Below are 21108 nucleotides of genomic sequence, written 5' to 3'. Positions count from 1 at the left end.
ATCACCTCTGCCTGACCTCCACTGTCTCATCACATTCAGGCTCTTTACAGCCATCCCAGCTGGACAGAATCACTGAGCATCTGAGGTTGAGCCCCGCAGACTCCAGTGAGGTTAAAGACCTTCAAAGCAGCTTAGCATTACTTTACACCTGAATGCACCTGCAACTGTGGAATAATGACCCTGTGTTCCTTCTGAATTTCTCAGTGCCGGGCTCAGGACACAGCTGAGATTACAGCAGGCTGACAATGCGCTGTACTGTAACAGGTTTCTAGCGATCTGTCACGCTCTCGGTTTCAGGTGGTTCCGTCTTTGCTTTACTGAAACGCTAATTGAACTCTATCACAAAGACAATCGCTGCAGTTGTAGGCTATTGCCTGGAGCTGTCGTTCTCACACCACTGTGGAAACAGATGCCACGGGAATGAGAAATCTCAAGGCTCCCTGCCTCCACCTAGTCCAGCAGCGTGTGTGTGTGTAAGCGGATCGCTGATTACTTCATTCTGTAAATGTTTTAAAAATTCATTCCCAGCTGACCTCGACCATGGCTTGTATAATGTGATGTGGGTTAATTTACAGTGAATATTTCATGAGATGATTATTAGAGCACATAATCCTAGTCTTGCATAGGATTGCGCAGATAAACACATTGAAAGGACTCCAGCGTGACAAATATAATACAGGACAGTAGTTTATTATTATTATTATTATTATTATTATTATTATTATTATTATTATTATTGTAGAATTCATTATGTAAGCTATAGGACACTGGGAACTCCACATAAACCTCACAGGTTTGGATTGTTATCAACCTTGATTAAAGAGAACAGTTGTATAAAAGCCAGCTGTTAAAAAATGTTTGGTATTAATACTGTTAACTGTGAACATGAAGATGTCAAGCAACATACTATAGTCTTGTTCCTTGTAGAGTCTTAACACTGGTCATAAGATACTGTGTCATTTATCATGCTGGCTAATACATGGCAATAACACAAGGCAATGATATATATATATATATGTATATTACCAATACAAATACTGGAGTGCTGAGGTTTGCAGCTATGGCTACAGTCACTGGGCACATTCAGCACCATGTTCTCATCGGTGTAATTGCATTCCTTGCTCTTCTGCATAAACTGCATCTTATTTCATTGTTTGAAAAAACAACGAAGCAAACAAACAAGGAAGGACCCAGCAGCTGCTTTGTGAGAATCCAGACCTGGGGTCACAGCAGCATCTTTGTGAGAATCCAGACATTTCACAGGGAAACCCCTTCTGCTTGACTCGCAACGAGGCCCATTTATCCCGGCACCTCGGCCCGTGAATGTGCGGTTTCTCAGAACCCTGGTAACAACCCCAGCTGGTTTAGTGTGTGATGTTATGTTATTCTCAGAGCAATAGTATATGTGTTTAACGGTGTTCAGGACCCCCATGAAAAACAAGCCTTTGAAATCCCAAACTATCCTTGTGCTCTTATTAAAAGACAAATTCACTGCAAAAAAGTGCCACTAATAGTTTTTATTATAACCCCCCCCCCCCCCCCCCCAAAACATCATATATTTACAAAATGTGTAGTAGCTCCACAAATTGTCTTTCATTTGTATCCATTTTATTGCTCGTTCCTTTCACAAGCCGCCTCAGTGAAAGCACTGGCTGGTGTGTGTCCAAGGAAGGCCTGCAAACAGGCTGGCCATCGGGGGGGGGGGGAGCAGAATCTCACTTCTGCACAAGCTCTGCAAATAAAGCTGCCATTTATCAGCCCGCCATCGGTCACACAGACACACAGACGGGTGTGCTGCATTGTGGATGTTACACAACCGTGTGCATTGCTTTTAAGACAGTGACGCGGGAAACTAAGAGAACATTATAACAGGGATTGTAAGCAGCTGCTGGGATGGTAAGTCAGGAGTGAGGGACTAACGTGCTGTCTGATGGGCTGTGTGGAGCACACAGGCTATTCTGTACAGTTACTATTAAACTCAGTCAGCACCTCAGAGCTTTTCATAATAGCCCCCTCCCCATTAAGCCCCCTTATTTGCATGACATAAACACTGTGCAGTAGCCTGCTTGTCGGCTCGTGTCTCATTTACTCAAATACAAACACCCAAGTTTGTAGAGACAGGTTTGTGAAGACTGAGCACAGTGCAGGAGAATGGACACTATTAGCAGCAGCGGCCAACGCGTCATACAATCTGATAAACCAAAATGTTAGCATATGAATGATCAGCACTACGATCTGTATTATACCATGCGACTTTTTCTAAAGGTTTCTGCTTCATTTGGAGAGAAAAGGCAGATGAAAAACCGATCAGAAACTATTTAGCGGCTTCTAGTTTTTCAGTCCCATAACTCTAGAAGTGAAAAGAAAAAAAAAAGAATCACACTCACTGTAAAATACTTGTCTGTCTCAGTTTGGTTAATCTGTGGAGATGGTTTCTGCTAATCCAAAATCACTGACCTGACAAGGCAATTATTTTGTGACATTTGTGCATAGGTCAGGCTTTGGATGTCTTTCCTTGATCTGATTGAGACTCGAGCTGTAGCTGTGAAATTAAACTGCTGGTTCACAAGAGTGACACATGGGAATGGCTTTTAAGGAGTCCAAAAAATACAAAAGTTAAAAAAAAAAAAAAATTCAAGAAAAGGTCTCTTTTCCTCGAAACCGTAAGGCTGCCAAATATCGCTTTGCTCCTGGAAAAATAGAAAAAGGCCATGAAAGTGAGCAGCCGCGTCTCTGCAGCGTTCACGTAGTCAGAGGGTCGCTGCTTTTTTAAAGAACGGACAAGTCATGGCAAGACTTGGAGCGCACCTTCAAGGCCATCTTCTTGTTGTTTTTCGCTACCAGTCTGTCGAGGAACCTGCGCGCTTTCTTGGTGATGCTCTCCTTGCGCTTGTAGACAGACATCCTGCGCTCGTTGGTCTCCTTGCTGTCCCTGCGCAGCCGGATCTGCCGCACGATGCCCTCGAAGAGCTCCTGCACGTTGTGATGTAGCGCCGCCGACGTCTCGATGAACTTGCAGTCGAACACCACAGCGCAGCCCCGGCCCTCTGAAACACAAACACACATGCGGGTTCTACTGCAGAGCCTACAGCACATTCTGTACAGTAAATCAGAGCACGCACTGCTGGAAACAACAGCCGCGCTCGTAATCGTTCATACAAGAGATTCGACGTAGCAAGACTTCATGCAATCAGAGATCAGCCTAGTATCAAATCAGAGATCAGCCTCCAGGTGGTTTTTTTTTGTATGGAGTCATGCAGATGTTACTGCGCTCATCCAGTGACAGCACGGCTCTCATTTCCATTCGCACAGTGTTTAGAAAAACGCACGAGACTGCACAGCGCTGTCAGTGTTTTACTGTCGGAAACATCCTTGACTTGAAGAACTAAGACGGTGAGTAAGAACATATTGAATCAAACTGGGGGTCAGCGTGGGGACACAGGAAACAAGCTGGAGGCTGGAAGGAGCTTGTTTTAAAAACAACATCATCCCCAGGCAGGGATTTTTAATATCGTCATGACACTGAAGCTTCTGCAAGGCAAGGGCAGAATGACCTGACATCCCTACCTCTGTCCCTCTGGCACACCCTGTACATGTGATCTCAAGCATTCTAACTGCCACACTTCCTCACAATGGCAATGGAATGTTAGGTTAGTCATGGGTTTTTCTGATTGGTTCTGGAGCAGGTACCAGCGTTCTAAATTATTCCCATAAAAAAAAAAAATCACAATCACCTTCCACAGACACCTCTCGGCAGCGGACCAGGTCACTTTTATTCCCCACCAGTATGATGGGGATGTTTTCGGCTTGCCTCGCCCTGCGCAGCTGGATCCTCAGCTCGGACGCGCTCTCGAAGCTCGCCCGGTCTGTGATGGAGTACACGATGACGTACGCGTTGCCAACCTGCATGCAGTAATCCTGAACCCAATTCTCAGCCTGCTCCTGAAACAACAAGATGTGAAACACAGGCAATGCAGTCTGTCAGTATCTCTCTGGAGGGAGGGAGGGGTAGGGTAAACTGAAAATGGGTTATTTGGCAAACACTGTCCTTTTCAAAATGCTTGGATTACCATCAGAAACGCATACTCTGAAAATAAGCTTGAACTTAAAAAAACAAAGTTCCTACTGCTCAATGACATTCAATGCTAAGTAATAACGAAATCCCATTGGTATACAGTATAACAAAAACAACAGTGTGTTTGTACTGTTTCTTTGGACAAGCAGTCAATATCAGAGCAAAATACCAAACCCTCGCTGAGTAACTTTCCAACTAATAAAACTCTAATTAGGCCCTGAAGGCACCAGCATTGAAGCCGAGGTTGTCTGTGGCACTGCACTGCAATAATGAGAACTCATTTAGGAGGGGAAACAGAGAGAGAGAGAGAGAGAGAGAGAGAGAGAGAGAGAGAGAGAGAGAGAGAGAGAGAGAGAGGGCGAGAGAGAGAGAGGGCGAGAGAGAGAGAGAGAGAGAGAGAGAGAGAGAGCGAGAGAGAGAGAGTGCGATAGAGAGAGAGGGAGAGAGAGAGACGGAGAGACGGAGAGAGAGTGCGATAGAGTGAGGGAGAGAGAGAGAGACGGAGAGAGAGTGAGAGAGAGACGGAGAGAGTGTGATAGTGAGTGAGAGAGAGAGAGAAGGCGAGAGAGTCTGTATTGTGTGCACAGTATTGTCAATTCTACAGTGTGAGTGCATGTATATCTGGGGTCTATCAGCACATGAAGACCTGCTGGGTGTTAACGCAGGGAAGGGATTACCTGCTTTTCAGTTTCCCACGTGTCCATCACAATCAGAGTCGTCTCCTCCCCGTCTACTGTTAGCGTTCGTTCATAGGACTCCTCTGAAACACATGGACAGAAAACATGCCGGTGACACACACCGCACTGCAGTTACACATGAACCCACTACACATTAAATGGCAACCTCATACAAGGTCAGCATGCAGTTGCATCTTCCACATGTAAAGACCACAAGTTTGTTTGTTTTTAATCCGCCCCCGTATGAGGTCGCCACGCATGAAAGGGTTAAAGCAGCGTAATTACTGTTTAATAATGACTGCATAATAAAGTACTGCATGTGCTTAACTACAAATCATTTCTTCCACTCTATTAACACCGACAATGGCAGTAAAGCCTAAACAGTAAAGACGAGGAGACTGTAGACTTGGTACTCAGGGCTGTTCTCAAATCTGGACCTTGACAGCGAGCTTCAAACCAGCTGCAATCTGATGACAGCGGTGCACAGGGTCACTTGTATCATGTGCCAGTATGGATAGAATATATCCTCAGAAAATCTCTCTCTTCAGCAAGTTTATAAGATTCGAAGCAAGGACAAAAAAAAGTTTTCTGTGGCTCGGGAGCGGTCCTGTTGCTGATCGAACCGTGGAGCAGACATAACGTTTAAAGTTCCTGCCGATCTGAAGTAAAACGGGGAAACACTGCTCTTGTCTGGAGTGTACATTCTGGAGGAGATCCATCCTTCCAGCAACACTGGCATCCTGTAATTAAGGAATCCCATGCTTTAGAAATCTGACAACAGGGTCATTGCATGCTAACCAGTTAGAGCTGTGTAGCAGGCACCCAGGCTTTAACTGCTTCTCCTATCAATCAATCAATCAATCAATCAATCTTTATTTTATATAGCGCCTTTCATAGTGGACCACCATCACAAAGCACTATCGGTATGGTGCAGTAAAAGCAACACGTGGGGCTGGAACTGTCAAACACTGTCTTGTATAATTCATCACCCTTCTGGGTTTTTTTTTTTTTCCAAACGCGCTAGGCAGATCAAAAACACACTTCATAAAACATCAACAAACTATCTTATTTTCCACTTTCTGTACCAAAACCAAAAGCAGAAAAATCTAGACTCTGCCGTCAGAGTTTAAAAAGTCCCAGACAGATGCGTTAAAGTGGTCTGATACAGCCACTCATCTTTCATACAAACAGGCTAGACTAATGCGTTTTAAACGAGTGGTTTTCATCTATTTTCCCCATGCTCAGCACTGCTAATTTGCCATGGAAACACTGCCGGTGCTACTGTGGGAATCAGCCACCTTCTCACATAATGTGCTAGGGCAAGCCGTTTATCAGTCACAGTACACACTGCATGCAGGGTCATTTGTGAAATGATTGCAACAGTCCACCTGTAATGTGACCGCACGGTAATACTTTGCTATCCAACACTGAACCCTGTAGTATTTCACAGGCAGCTGGGGTGGATGCTTGGAGGTTGGGGTGCCCTGTCAATGCAGTATGCATCCCCCGTCCATCCAAGCTCTCTATCAGAAGTCACTAGAATCTGGTGGCTGTTGCAATGGTGCGGCCTGCATTATTTCATGCTGTAAAATGTGCCGTCAGTTTGGTTCGGTCTCAGTTTAGGCTTGTTACGGGACATGTGGTTTGCAGTTTAGTGGTTTTCTGTGCCTGCTTTTTCATCATGTGTACAAAACAGCATGTTCCTTTGCTGGGTAATAGGGCCGTGAAGTCATAACAGCACGGTTTGGGGTAATGGATGAAAATGCCAATTGCATCAAGATTTCATGGTCATCTGTGGTCTTGCTTACCACAGTACTTTTACAGCGCTGTATATCTGACATCTTAGTCATAATGGTATTTATACTTTAAATTATGCATGCAACTGTTGAAAGTTCAGTAAACTCCCCTTCACTGCTGTAAGAAAACATACTACTTGCACGTTTCATTTAAGTTTAACTTTCCCTCACTTTACATGAGTTTAGTGTCATTTTTAATTTCCTTTAAATGTCCCAAACTTGAATCAGAGTCCTCAGGGATGCAGTTTGGAGATGAAAAATAATTGCTGCCTGTGTGAAACACAGATGTGGATTTACTTTCCCAGAGACAATCAACACAGCACGCTAACAAAACACAGGACGACTGACATCAAATCACTGAGCCCGGCCAGCCAAGATATCAAATGACATGCATGTGCCCTTAGGAAAGTGTCCTGCAGTAACAGCATACCAGACTTTTCCATGGTAATCCTGCAGTTTCCCCATGCTTATGCTGTGATTCTGCAGTTTTCCTATGCTTTTCCCATGGTTTACCATGTTTTTTGAATATGCTTTACTATACCTCACCTATGCTTTGCCATGCTTTCGCTATGCTTTATTCCACTTTGCTATGCTTTTACTATGGGAAACTTTTGTAAAGGGGTGTAATTGACACAAATAAACTTTCCTCATGACTGTTTTGATTGTGTTGCTTGAAATGAGCTCTTTAGAGATTAATTTAAAACATCTGGTTCATTTGAAACGTGGCCACAAATAATGTTTTTAAAACAAAATACCTGAAGAAGAATGCCTGGGTAATTTTATTTTGAGATTTGTTTTACAACTTGGAAATGATTATTAATTGCAAATGCCATTATATTTCAAAACCTTATTTGTGTTTTTTCGCTCTCTAGAGAACAGCTCCCACTAGTGAGTCTGTCACATTGAGATGCCATGGACCCCTCTCTTTGTATGAAGCAGCCACACTGCCATCAGCCTCACTGGCCTCTGCCACTACTGGCAAAAATAACAAACACAAATCAGACAGCTGACATTTCAACAAAAGCACCTTGTTATTTTTGCTGTTTGTTTCACTCTACAGTAGAGTGCTCAGCACTGACCTTGTCATTCCGTGTGTTCTGCTGCTCTGTTCTAAGTTCCGAGCTTCTTTATGATTAAGGACTGAGTTCGGTTCTATTAAACAAACTTTGAAAGGGACTGAGTTCTTTAGGAGGATTCACGTATGCTTCCAAAACGTACTGAACCGAAAATAAATCAGCCCAAACGAAGCAAGTGTGTCTGGCCCCTTACTGTAACTGTCTGATGCATGTTCTGTATTTTCAGCTGGACGAGGATGATCTTTTTATAATGAGCTGGTCCGACTGCATCAGACCTCCCTCTCAGAGCCTGCCCGGTTGCCTTTGGTGAGGGAACAAATGAATGGCTTCATTATTGACCGGTTCACTCCACACCACAGTACTTGGGCTCGTTACTGTCAGATCTGAGCAAGTCAAGCTGTGAAAAGGACATGGATAATTGTACAAAAATAGCTTTGATGTTAAAACTTTTTGTAAAAACAACTTTGAAACATTTATGATAACATAAGCCATCTGTTGGAAAATTGGCAAAAGCTGCTAATTATTTTCAGTTTATACCGTAGTGTTTTGCAGCTTGTGGAGTATCTTGTAACTCAAAAGTAACTGGTATGACACAAATGTCAAACTATCGTACACAGCTATAAACAACTGTGAGTGTGCAGTCTTCACCCCACAGTCATCATAAGATCATCTTTATCCACATTATCTACACATTGTAAAACAGACTCTTTTAAAAATTCACCACGGTATACTTTATTTCTCAATGCAATACCGTTCTTGCAACTTACATGTAAACCACACAAACCAGCCCGATATAAAGAATAGGTGATGAAGTGTGTTACCCGATTTTGTTAGGGAGTGCGCATTATGGAGAGCGTGTGAAAGGCTGCAGATCCACTGTTTTGTTGATACAGGCAACTCGATCCCAGGGACAGTGAGATTAGCAAGGCGTAGCTTGTTTCACAGCCTTGCAACTATTCAAACTCTTCACACTGGTATTACACACATCACATTATGCAAGGTACACACCATGGGGTTCTTGAAGCATTGGTAAACTAAAACTATGCACGCTAAGTGAGTCTGTACTGCATTTATTCATTTTCAAAGCAAGACTTTTGAACAAAAACAGAAGTTATGTAGGTTGCCCTTAAGTACACGTGCAACGTGAGCCCCCAAATCTACTAAGCACGGTCCCGCTCCTACCTCCACGATGTTCATTAGCATCCTTCTCCTGTGTCCCCGCGTAGATGTTAGCCAGGCTCGACTTCCCCACGCCGGGGTCCCCCAGCAAGACAACCCGGTACAAAGAGTCCGCTCCGGAGCTGTCGGAATCCTCGGAATCGGATGACCAGCTGGCCCGACTCCGGATTGTTTTGTCCCCTGGGTGATAGGAGGCGGAATGCCCGAGTGCGGGGTGCTGTGGGTCGGCGGTCGTTTTGCGGTCTCCGGGTCCGGCTTGGTGTGAAGCAGGGAGCGGGGTACTGGCCCTTCTTCGTAGTGTCTCCTTGCTGTCTCTCTGTGTGTTCAGAGTCATCTTCTTGAGCCCTCCCCCACCCCACCTCCCCCCCAAATAAATGCACCTAAAAAGCACAGAGACTCCGTTAATGTAAACTTTAAAAAACAATACAAAAAAAGAGAGTTGATATATAGTCATGTAGGTAGAATATTTAAAGTTAAAATTGTGTTTGAGGGGAAACGTTCAATGCTGTTTAAAACCTGAAGCGAATGTGCAAAAAAATATCATATGAAAAATGTGCAAACATAATACACGTTATACAAGTTATGAAACTGCCTTGTGGTGGGTTTTAAAATAAATAAATAAATCTCTGCTCTGTCTGGTAACACCGCGAGTTACAAATGTTGCAAGATCGGAAGCTCCAGCCTCTTTTATGAGATGCTGATTAAAGTTTCTCGAGTTTTCAGGGGCAGTCTGCCACCATGTCCTCGTCGTTCGTTATCTGATGAACCCGACTGCCTCGATCACCAGTTTTTACACATGTCAGTGGGCCGTGAGCCCCTGTATCATACTGAACATCCAAACAGCTATCGGATGTTTCTTTCCGCTTTGTTGCGATGGTATAGAATGGCCGGTGGAACAGTGCAACAATATACCCTTGGAGCCATGACAACAGTTCGCAAAGTTCCAAAACACTGTTAAAAATTTAAACAGCGCTCCCCAGCTCTGCTTCAGTACCTTCTCTGTGCGGACGCCACTGACATTGTGCGCATCCTGCAAGGAGATCGAGCTTTTGAAAAGAGGACAGAAACTCCACACTGACATAGGGCGACCAGAACAAACAATATTAACACTTCCAGCCACAGCTGCATTATTTAAAACACACTTGGTCAGTCCCGAATTAATATTAACATCAAACCTCAATAACAAGCAACGGAGAATGTACAGAACGAGAGCCCGGGGGTTTCCAGACTGAAGTGCTTACTTACCGCTCTCTGGCTGTTTGAGAAGTTGTGTTTCCAATGTTTCTTTCAGCACCGTCTCCCTCGGCGCCTCTTGGCTGCGGTGCGGTAGCTCTCTGCGTGTACTGTACTGCACTGTGTCAACCGGGTCTGACTTCTGCGTGTCAACCTTAATCTTATTATAACTGTACAACTAATGACGTTGAACGCAAGTCACTTCCTTTACTCCGACCCCCTGTATCGATTGTAGGTTCATACTTTACAGCTACTAACTGTATTATTATTATTATTATTATTATTATTATTATTATTATTATTATTACTGTATTTTATAAATAATGCAGTTTTAAGGTATTTTTTATTTACAAGGTAGTTTAGGAAACATGCAAAAAACCACAAACACACACACACAAACACAAACACACGCACACACAAACACACACAAACACACACACACCCCTGAAACAGAACTTGAGCATTGTGTTGCACTGAGTACAGCACAGAATGGAGCTTGATCAGCCACGCCATGGCAAAAATGATTTCACTTCAAACACCTGTGCTTTCCAAAGCCCTTCTAGGGTAACAGGCTGGAAATATCTCATGTTTCTTATCTCCTGTATTCACACAGCTATCGGGCTGAAACTTTGATGGATCAAAAAATAAATAAATAAATACACCACCTAGTGGAAATAGTTATAAATAATAATAATAATAATAATAATAATAATAATAATAATAATAATAATAGTAATAATAATAATATTAGTAATAAGTGTTCGCTCATCAAGTTTCCAATGAAAATGTTTCTGTGCTTTAAATTTATTTCATGTTTTTCACATTGAGTTTCCTTGCTGATTTTTTTTTTTTTTTTTTTAACCAAGGTCAGCGGAGATGCAGAATTTAAATAATTAGGCTGATGAACCACATCGTGTGCCATACTTCTAAATGATTTGTGCACTGCAGCACTGTTAGGGGTACTGCAGCCCTGAGCATTACAGTGATACTAAGAACTTATTGAGCATTTACTAGCTTAGCTATTCCTACATGCATTTTTTGTTAATACACAATACAAATCTATTTCACTGTGTGGTTCTACAGGAAGTCAGTACAGGGCACAGTTATTATTTTTTTTCAACAGGTAGCAAACACCCTACATTCCCATTGCTTGTGCCAAGACAACCCATTATGGGGCGTTTTGTTTTTGTAAAGCTTGGCGTTCCATCCGAATGTTCCGCGGACAACTACGGTTTGGCAGTGTCCTGCAATGGAGTTACCTGATTGGTGCGTGGAAGTTCTGAGATTTCAAATAATACAGAAGTATATTGCTGCTGCTGTTGGTTGTTTTTTTTTTATTTTTTTATATGAAATTCTGTTTGATAGATTTAATTGGCTGATGTCTGAACTGAATCCGAGTTCTACAGTACAGTGAGAAAAAGATAATGTTACAGTATATACACTGTTTTACAGTCTGGTGTTTACCCTGAAATATACAGACAACTGTCTACAGACACCTCCTCTTCACTGAGCAGCTAGATCGGAAGCCACTCCTCTCTCGGGAGGTTAAGGATCACATCCATATCTGGAGTACATCTGAAATTCAAAATTAAAATATACCATTACAATCAGGATACACACATAACCCCGGATTGGGAACTTCTTGTGCCATCAACGAACCGCCTGTGTTTTTGTTGGTTAAAACTGAAATAACTACTCCCCCCCCCTTTTTTTTTTTTTTTTTTTTTTAAAAAGGTGTAATAACTAAAGTTTATGTGTTTATGCGTCCGACCGTTAATGAGTCCCTAACAAGATATTTGTAATCTGTAATCTGCTATGTGCTGCTGCCATCCTAAGAAGGGTTTGGGGGGTGGAGTGGGGGCTGGGGGGTGGAGTGGGGAGTGGAAATCTAAAATCCATCAGCACACGTTAATCTCTCAAGTTAAATACATAAAGCACGGGTCTGAATGATTCCAGTGACAGCGGTATGTATTTAGATGAATTGATTAAAACCATTCATCCTAATGGGTTCATGTGCAGGTACATTCTATGATGTACGAGACTCCTGGCTTGTTTTTCTCTCCAGGGGTTTGAGGACCCTATTTAATCTTAGAACTCTGTCAAGAAAAAAAAAAGAAAAAAAGAGAGGAAACTGAACTTGTTACAGTCCAATTCAAATAAATCACAGTCTGGTTTATATTTCCAGGAACTTGGGTATTTATTGTCACGCTGAACTGTGAGATGTAAAGGGTGTTGTGCTAAAGAAAGCCGTCTCAAATCTCTAGCTTTACTATTAATCACCACTATTCACTGCTGACGGTTAGCTTTTACAGGGAAACTGTACTTTTTCATTGGAACAGTATTATTCCCCTTTTATTTCACTGAGAAACAAAAGGCTTTGTAGTTGTTTCAGACATTTGGTACTGAATTCAACCTCTGGAACTTCTCTCACTCTGCTGTGTTTATTCCAACTCCACTTTACAATATCTATCTCTCTCTCTCTCTATATATACATCTATATATATATATATATAATACATGGATGAAGGCTATATTTGCATCCTGAGCCATTAAAAAAAGGCATAATATCACAGTAGGGACGACAAAAAAGTGATAATTCCTCTAGAGGAAAATATACTTGAACTTTGACCCATTCGACTCCTTGAGACCATCACTTTCAATTCAAACACAAAATGCCTCGTTTTCAATCACTCGACAGCACCCACAGTACAGAAATGTTCACAAAATGAGAATATGTTAAAAAAAAAAAGATGTAAAGCTGGTACCGTAAACAAAACAATAAAACAGAAAACCACTGATGAACTGATTAAATGTAGAGTTCCTAAATAACAACTGATTAAACATAGACTTCCTGTGAAACAGTTAACTCACTGTATTATTAATTCAATTTGAGCGACGAGTTTTTCATGCCTGGGCCGATATTAAATACCATTTTTTTCTTTTTTTATGCAAACATACTTTGATTTTGGCAGTATATTGAAAATTTCCATCCTGACGTCTTTTCTGTTTTGCAGGAGGTGCGTAATATTTTCTTCCAGTTCAAGATTTTTTTCTTCCAGTTCTTTGGCCACCTGCAAGTTGAAAAAAAAAAAAAAAAAAGTTGAATTTAGTTTTTATTTTCCCCATTTTGAGGACAGGCATTATCCCTATTCAAACAAAATGTTTTGTATTGCTTTTTATCTACCGGTAATGACAATGTTGTTAGGTAAGAAACACAGTGCTGGGCACAATTAAACTGCACTACCTTTGGTATGTTGTTTAACAAACCCTTACTAACCAAGACCTGTTACAATAGTACATGCTTCACTGCCCAGTGCAGTATTTACAAGACACCTCCAAACAGTATCATTTACAACAATAGATTTATTATAGGGTCATTATTCCAGGGTCCTATGCATTTCAATGATTGTGAAAAATGTATTTAGAAAGAAGTACGACTACGACTAATAATAATAATAATAATAATAATAATTAAAGTAGCACCTACTCGTCTGTGAATTTCAATTTCTTTCTTCATCACGGTATTGTGAAAGGCCATCTCTTTAATAGCAGCCGGAACATAACTCATCTTACCCTACAGAAGGTGAGTGGGGGGGGGTGAGAATTTTGAAATAGTACAATGCGTTTCTATTGCATTAGAGCGTCGTGATTCACTGTACATCTCCGATGCCTTTTGCTATCAGCTTGAAGACTAAGGAAAGCTCTGTGCTCTCTGACAGCTCTGCACATTTTCTGTCAGGCAGCGTCACTGAAAAGCATATTTCAGTTACCAGCAGTCGCTGGTGCTTCTTCAAGGAATGCACCTGGCTTACGTCCATTTACAACTAGGAAACACGCTATTGAGCCTGGTGTGCATTTTACTGTAGTCTTTAATTCAAGTTTTAACAACCACTGCCTTTTCCCTGGGTTTATTTTGCTCCGGCCAGGTTGATTCCTTGCCACGTGCTATTCACAATAAAACAATATTGGTTTGTTATTTGGTTTTGAATGCACAGTGAAACATGCATGAAACTCCAGGTCTGCCCCAGCTCTGCAAGAACGTGCTTACCTCTGCAATCCCTGACAAAATACAATCGCTTTTGTTCTTGATCAGTTTCTCTAGCTTGTCCCTTTCACTCTGCGCCAGCATTTCGATGTCTTCCTTTTCATCCTGTTGGAAAGTGTTGCCGTGATTTACTAGGTTGCTTGTTACTGATTTAAAGACATGTGTTCGTGACCCTCAGGAGCCCCTATACTGCACAGCACCTCATGGGTCTCCTTTAGTTTATTTATTTCTTGCTGTATCTCCGCGATCCTCAGGGATTTCACAGGATACTTCTTGTCCTTGTAGGTCTTCAGAGTGTAGAGATCTCCATGGGCTGTCCTCACTTTAGACATCATTCCTTTCAGTTGCTCTGCAAGCACTTTCATTGTGTGGTGAAAAAGAAAAACAAAAAAAGAGAAGCATTTTAAATATGAACACAAAAGAAAGTTTGGGATTAGAAAAAATGCCAACTATCTGTGCGCGACGGTAGATCGTTATTATTATTATTATTATTATTATTATTATTATTTATTTCTTAGCAGACGCCCTTATCCAGGGCGACTTACAATCGTAAGCAAAAACATTTCAAGCGTTACAATACAAGTAATACAATAAGAGCAAGAAATACAATAACTTTTGTTCAAGCAAAGTACAAGTTTGACAAACCACAATTCCATAATACAGCAGGTAATAGTGATAGTTACATCAGGATATGATTAAATAGTGATAGTTACATCAGGATGTGATTAAATACAAAGTACTACAGGTTAAAAACTTGGCAGATTACAGTATTCTGAAGTACAGGATTAAATGCAGTAAAATAGGGGGCTGATAAGAGCAAAATAAAGCACATTTACATGAAGGGTGATAGTGTCCCAGTTGGTTTGATAGACTATCTAGCTGCTGCCATGACAGACACACGTCACATTCTAACACTGGCTTTGCGTTTCATGTTTGTGTGACAGTCACAGACGTGTATACATGTGACCTGCAAAGGGATTATTATTTATTATTATAAAAGTACAAAGTTAGGACCTCTTCTAAGACGGCACACGCACGCACGCACGCACATTTTGTCATACTGACCATCACAATCTTTCTGTGCCATGCTCTCTTTATCCTCAAGGTCAGCTCTTTTTTCCTTAATCTGTCTGCTACTCCACTCACTGAAAGCTGAAATGTAGCTCTAAAAAGCAAAGAAATCATTAGCAGTTAAAGCTCAGCACGCTGAACCAGCAGCAGATATCAAGAGGTGAAGCTGAGGGGAACAACTGGCTGCTGCGCTGAGTGCTCGTCACATTTAGTAAAGTCAATCATAATACCCTGGAGATCTATTGTAATAATCTAAATACCGGCAGATCTAAACACTAGTGGTGTAATAGGATCAGCTACGTTCTGGTTGATTGAAAGAGACTCCCTCCTTTGTCACTTTCTGTATTAGCTGGCCCAGCTGCTGGCAACGGCAGGTCCCAAAGAGGGCAGCTGCATGTACTGTTCATAACTAGAGGCACACATGGAAACATTTCTGGATTTCCTGACTGTTTTTAGGGACGGAGATCAGCTCATTCGTAGACTGTTGTGGGTAGCGTTGAGATGCTCTGCTACAGTCAGTGTTGGCACGCTTACCCCAAGTCTTTCATGCTGAACCAGGAACTCTCTGGCATTTACCACAGCATTCCCATCCTTGGTGTCTAACTCCTCCGCCAGCCTCATGTTGGCGTCCTGCAGCGCTGCACAGTGGGCCTCATACTCTGCAATCGCTTGCTTCTTTGACTTAATCCGCACCTAAACACACGTCCAGCAGAGCATGCCATTAGAAACACAGAGCCATCTTCACACAGCATTTCCTACCCCCCTCACTACACTTGTACTGTCAGGGTTACAGAAACTGCTCACAGATGTAAAGTGCATCACACCTGCTGAACTGAAGTAACTGGTTCGGTTTGTAACGATAAGTACAGTACACCTGGATAAGCAGCGACCCGCACACACAGAACAAAAACAACAGTGAAGCGCACGCACACACAACAACAGGGTATTAAAAACTGGTCAGAAATGAAACATTAGGAAAAGGCAGATGTATCTTTCATTTACAGGTGTGTCACGGTGGAAGCTTCAAAGCCGTCTCTCTGCTCCCTATTCCTGGAATCATTACCTGGAGCACTCCGTAGCTCTCCTCTGTGTGAAGACCACTGGGGTCGCTCCTAACAGTTTTTTTCTTCTTTTTCTTACACAAAGGTGTCCTGACACGTGTTCTGGTTGTTGTGGGACTGGATTTACCTACAGAAATGATACATTGCAACAGGGCATTTCAACAGCGGCTGTCTAATATTAGACCCAATAAAACAAAGACTTCAGTCAAGAACCCCCCCTTGTCTTCATTCAGACACTTAAAGGCGGTCCTCATCCTTATGCAAACAGCCTTTTCTCACCCGATACGGAGGCAGTCGCTGTAGAGACGGTGTCGGCAGAAAGAGGTGTGGAGCCGTGCTGCTGTACTGGGGGGAGAGAGGACTTCCGCCCTGTGTGTTTCTTCACCGCTTTATCTTTCCTGTCCTGGCGCTCCCACTTGCGGTAATCCTGAAAGTATTGTTACAATCTGTTAATGCAAGGAGGAATTTCAATGCGTATTGTTTCGGTATGTATTGCTGATGCGCCAAAAGGTACTTGTAGTTCTAAACTCACCGCTGTATTGAAATTCGCATGTAGAGACTCTGCAAGTTTGTTGGGGGCTGCAGAAGTCATTATTTAAATTTCCATAACGGTAACTGCAACGAAAACAAAATACACTTTCACTAATTATTACACCAAAATAAACACAATGAATGGGACTTTGAATGCAAAAAAAAAAAAAAAACACGTTTTCTTTAACATCTAGACATTTACATCATAGAACAATGCCTTAATGAAAGATGTGTTAATTACCAATTAGCACGTCTTTATGTGTTGAACTGAAATTCAGCTGCCGAGTGAGTGATTCGGTTTGTAATAATTAGTACAGTAGCGCCTCCACACATGTACAAGCAGAGGTGAACCAACAAGAACACGCTGTTCTTAAAGAAATGATGTCTGATGAATGGTCTGCAGTTTATCAAACTGTCACAGCGTGTCATGTTACAATAATATAATAAAATGCACGTACCTGAACCGGCATTCAAAAACAAGGACAAATAAATACATTTAAAAAAAGATACAGTAATATCTCACACAGTCCCGTTGTGTTCTGTTTAAATTTCAAATTCCTGTTCAGAAACCCAAAACAGAAAACACGACACTCGCTTCGCTTAAATTAATCCAGCATTGTAATTATATATATATTACGTGGCTCAGTGTAAGTTGTGGGCTGTGGGTTTTTTCAGTTCTCGAATGTCTTTTGAAGAAAGGGGACAAACAAACGAGTTTGAAAAGATAAATTACTCAAGCTATATAAATAATAATACACAAATATTCACTTAAAACACGCGTGTGTTGGTTTACCATGGCAACGACTGACGTGTGCTTCCACGCAGTATTTTCTGCCCCCTGCTGGAGAACTGGGCAATGACATTTGAAAGTAAAAAAATACATTTAGTATTTAGATTCAGTTTTAAGAGGATCCATTCGTCAAAGTCCGGGATTGACAATACATGAAGTATTTTTTTTTTTTTAAATCCCACAAATTGTAACCCTTTCATGCTTGAAATATTGAAAATAGCTGAAAAAAGTCGTTTTGAACACACAATAAATATATCTTTCATTTAATTAAAAAAAATAAAAATAAGTTTGCCATTGCATTAGTTTATAGGGCGTGGATAGCATCCTCATATGAGGATGACAGGGTTAATGCTAGTCTTGACATTGGCATCTCTTTGGCAACATGCTTGATTATGCGCTGCAGTATGGAGAATGGTGCAGTTAATTAGATGTAGTTAATTAGATCAGTGATGAGGAGGCCACCCAGATGAGATGGTAGGGCTGTGGCGTGTTTCTGCTTTGGAGCTCTGAATGTGACGCTCCCGAGTCAGACGCATCGGGTAGCACGGGCAGCAGTGTGGCGTAGTGGTTAGGGCTCTGGACTCTTGACCGGAGGGTTGTGGGTTCAATCCCTGGTATGGGACACTGCTGCTGTACTCTTGAGCAAGGTACTTTACCTAAATTGCTCCAGTAAAAACCCAACTGTATAAATGGGTAATTGTATGTAAAAATAATGTGATATCTTGTAACAATTGTAAGTCGCCCTGGATAAGGGCGTCTGCTAAGAAATAAATAATAATAATAATAATAATAATAATAATAATTTACACCGGCTCTCGAAGCGCCCATTTGACAGCCCTGTTACAGACAGTGAACGACTCGGGGCGTTTCTTAAACGATGATGACTGTTCCTACTGGTACAGTTTTTATTAGTAAAAAAAAAAAAAAAAAAAAAAAAACCAGGCAAGAAAATTGTGTTAATTATTTTATTTGATACAGATATATTTATTAATGCAGAGAATGTGTATATATATATTTTTAAACTTTATTTTTTTCATTTCAGCATCACCCATCCTCATAATTTTGACAAGATCTGTCAAACTTTCAGCTAATCCACGAAACCTTGACTTGATTGTAAAGTGTACTGTATTAAAATAATCCATTAATACATGGGAAACAAACCAAATGTTATACATAATAATAATAATAATAATAATAATAATAATAATAATAATAATAATAATGATGATGATAATAATAAAACAGCTCAGTATTGGATGTTAATTGAGTGGCCCTGACATAGCGACGGCTCGCTTGTTCTTTTTCCTTTCATTTTGAGGTGCTGTTAGTGCGTCACACTCTGACGCAGTGCTTCCCAGGTAACCGTGATGTGGACAGGTCGATAGAGAGAGCTGGATATCTTTGGGAATGCATGGACCTCTTCACAGTAATGCCTTACGTGTGCAGTCTCCTGTTTGAAGAAGCTCTAACCCTAATCACAGAAGTCACCCCAGTCTGAGAGATCGGAAATAAAAAAAAAACAAGTGGATATTATTGTGTTGTAACCCGTTGTAACAACTACAGGATGCAGGGAGCACGAGGTTTGTGGTTACCCAGTTTGAAACTGTTTATTTTCACCTGAGCCCCACTGCGCTCGATGTAATCACACAGGAAACTATGATTTCCTGACACGTCCTCCTCCCTCAGTCTGCAGTAGGTTGGCCAGGACCTCTGAACAGAACAGGGTTGTTAAAAGTGCAAACTGACTTTAGAAAAATCTATATTCATCCAACAGGAAACACTGATGAGATTAATACTATTGACAACCGATTCATATAGTGCGTGTCTGTGGTGGTAACATTGTAACCTGATTTATCAGACTCAGTTTACAGTGCTGACAGTGTGGTGCTGCTGTCGTAATCTACATGGATGTGGAAGCATAAGATTACAAACTGTGACCTTTTAATGACCCGGGAAGGCACCCTAACTGGAGCGATCCAGGGTAGCCAGGGATGTGTGGCAGCCCTCGTCTGCAGCGTTGATGCTGATGTCAAGCTGGCCCACGAGCTCCGTCACCAGAGCCTGCAGCGTGCCGGCCCTCGTCTTGCTCACCCCCAGCACCCCCTCGTGGTTCACCATCTCCTTGTCGTTGTACTCCTTCTCTACCTTGTTTGTGATGAGGGAGAGGCCAAAGACCTTCAGCCCGCAGTGCTTTGCCACCAGCACCTCCGGGACCGTGCTCATGCCTGGAAAACAAACCGGTCGGGAAAAGAAACAGCCAATCAAGAGACGCCTCCTGCTGTAGCGCAGGGTGAAGAGAACAGAGGGGCCACGAGGCTGCGTCTGGTGCACAGGAACGCAGCACGTCAGGTGTGTAACCAGCCTGGCTCGTTTGGTTAGGATCTGGGCTGGCAAGCGCAAGGTACCCGGTTTGCACCCCAGTCTCCAGCTCTGTAATGGGTAGCCTTGCCCTGTCAATCCCACCGCTACCACCATATGTGTCAAATTCCAGCGGGCACCAGGGGTTCCTAACTCAGAAGAGACTGGGGCTGAATTTAGGAATATAGTTTAGATCAATATGATCTAAGGGTTATGTTTGTGTGTATATATATATATATATACAGTATATATATATATATAATATAGCTAGAGAGCTCCCACTTCATAATCATTGGGAGCCATAGTTACGAGGTCGTGCTCTCTGTGTTCTGCCTTGTAATGAGAATGAAAGTGCCAGTGGAGTGGCATTATGGGGCAAATGGGAGCCGTGACCATGCTGTCTCATAACCAGTTCCGCAGTATATAAAGGGCTGTCCCTTCTCCAAGATGATCTGATTACGGGACCCCTCTGAAAGTGAGATGAATAGTATCTGTATGTGGTCATGTCATACCGACTGCATCGGCTCCCATTTTGTGAAGATAGCGTGCCTCTGCTACTGTCTCGAAGTTAGGGCCCCCGACCATGCAGTAAACCCCCTCCTGCATGAAGCAAGAGCAGTCCAGCTTCTCGCAGATGTCCAGGGCCAGCTTGCGCAGGTCTTTGTCATAGGCACTGGACATGGGGGGGAAACGGGGTCCAAACCTCCAAACAAACAAAAGAAAAGGACAGGACCCATTTTTTATGCAACAAGAAACAATGCAGGGGACAGGGCAGGAGCGGTTACACTAAAGTTCTGAGCTGGTTTTCCAGGTCAAAACAGAAATAAAGTCAGGCCTAAATGAAGATCAATAGGCTTCTGCCTCTTTATGACAATACTACAGCAGTTGTGTAATGCTCGGCCCCCCTTGTGTTGGAGCAGGGAGTCACATGCAGGGAGCCCCAGTAGTTGTGCCCCATTCAGACTCCACACAGTGTACAGCAAGTGCATTAACGGAACTCACTGTTCATCGTTGGGTCCGTTCAGTGGGTGCTGGCCAGCGAAGCCCAGCAGGTTGATGTGATCTTTAATGATCATGATGTCTCCGGTCTTGTAGCTGTCTGACAGGGACCCGGCTGCGTTCGTCACGATCAGCGTCTCGACCCCCAGCAGCTTGAACACACGCACTGGGAAAGTCACCTGCCAGGGGGAGCACAGAGCGTGCAGAGCTGAGCAGG

At 42.3% G+C, this 21108-nt stretch overlaps 3 protein-coding genes across 5 annotated transcripts in view; all 3 read right to left on the bottom strand.

Moving 5' to 3' along the window:
- Positions 1–689: 689 nt before the first annotated feature.
- LOC117425578 (GTP-binding protein REM 1-like) lies at positions 690–9163 on the bottom strand. Its single transcript, XM_034042600.3, has 4 exons — positions 8807–9163; positions 4753–4835; positions 3735–3942; positions 690–3047 (listed from the first exon to the last, which is right to left on the bottom strand). Exons 1-4 carry the CDS (start codon positions 9135–9137, stop codon positions 2770–2772), a joined length of 900 nt encoding a protein of 299 aa, XP_033898491.3. The 5' UTR covers positions 9138–9163; the 3' UTR covers positions 690–2769.
- A 2192-nt stretch (positions 9164–11355) lies between these two features.
- Positions 11356–17253, bottom strand: LOC131702111 (uncharacterized protein C20orf96-like). Of its 2 annotated transcripts, XM_059004032.1 has the most exons (11): positions 17203–17253; positions 16746–16828; positions 16493–16640; positions 16216–16340; positions 15687–15845; positions 15147–15246; positions 14282–14439; positions 14085–14186; positions 13524–13610; positions 12995–13107; positions 11356–11611 (listed from the first exon to the last, which is right to left on the bottom strand). In XM_059004032.1, the coding sequence occupies exons 2-11, from the start codon at positions 16803–16805 to the stop codon at positions 11551–11553; spliced, it is 1113 nt and encodes a 370-aa protein (XP_058860015.1). In that variant the 5' UTR covers positions 16806–16828; positions 17203–17253; the 3' UTR covers positions 11356–11550. The 2 variants fall into 2 exon arrangements, with proteins under 2 accessions (XP_058860015.1, XP_058860014.1); XM_059004031.1 differs by lacking the exon at positions 17203–17253 and having other exon boundaries at positions 16746–16904.
- Positions 17254–18491: 1238 nt separating this feature from the next.
- Positions 18492–21108, bottom strand: part of LOC117433529 (purine nucleoside phosphorylase-like) — a 29216-nt gene continuing 26599 nt past the window's right edge. Inside the window, exons 5-8 of one of the 2 annotated variants that reach the window (XM_059004325.1) lie at positions 20895–21070; positions 20405–20595; positions 19473–19759; positions 18492–19028 (exon numbers count right to left, since the gene is read on the bottom strand). In XM_059004325.1, the coding sequence (XP_058860308.1) occupies positions 19497–19759; positions 20405–20595; positions 20895–21070 (630 nt within the window). In that variant the 3' untranslated portion in view covers positions 18492–19028; positions 19473–19496. Of the gene's footprint in view, positions 19760–20404; positions 20596–20894; positions 21071–21108 lie in introns of both variants that reach the window. The other variant, XM_059004324.1, reaches the window with a different exon arrangement.

This window comes from Acipenser ruthenus, chromosome 29 (genome assembly GCF_902713425.1).
Source record: "Acipenser ruthenus chromosome 29, fAciRut3.2 maternal haplotype, whole genome shotgun sequence".
Classification (NCBI taxonomy): Eukaryota; Metazoa; Chordata; class Actinopteri; order Acipenseriformes; family Acipenseridae; genus Acipenser; species Acipenser ruthenus.
The sequence above is the reverse complement of the archived record's forward strand: the minus strand, read 5'-3'. Positions and strand labels throughout refer to the sequence as shown.

Excerpts from the sequence above, each read along its gene's own strand:
- LOC117425578 (XM_034042600.3), bottom strand. The coding sequence starts at position 9,137 with ATGACTCTGAACACACAGAGAGACAGCAAGGAGACACTACGAAGAAGG. Across the intron at positions 4,836-8,806 it reads TGCTAATGAACATCGTGGAG|AGGAGTCCTATGAACGAACG; the intron begins GTAGGAGCGGGA and ends CATGTGTTTCAG. Across the intron at positions 3,943-4,752 it reads CGTGGGAAACTGAAAAGCAG|GAGCAGGCTGAGAATTGGGT; the intron begins GTAATCCCTTCC and ends TTGTTGTTTCAG.
- LOC131702111 (XM_059004032.1), bottom strand. The coding sequence starts at position 16,805 with ATGACTTCTGCAGCCCCCAACAAACTTGCAGAGTCTCTACATGCGAAT. Across the intron at positions 15,247-15,686 it reads TTCAGCATGAAAGACTTGGG|AGCTACATTTCAGCTTTCAG; the intron begins GTAAGCGTGCCA and ends TTTGCTTTTTAG. Across the intron at positions 14,440-15,146 it reads GGCACAGAAAGATTGTGATG|TGCTTGCAGAGCAACTGAAA; the intron begins GTCAGTATGACA and ends ACACAATGAAAG.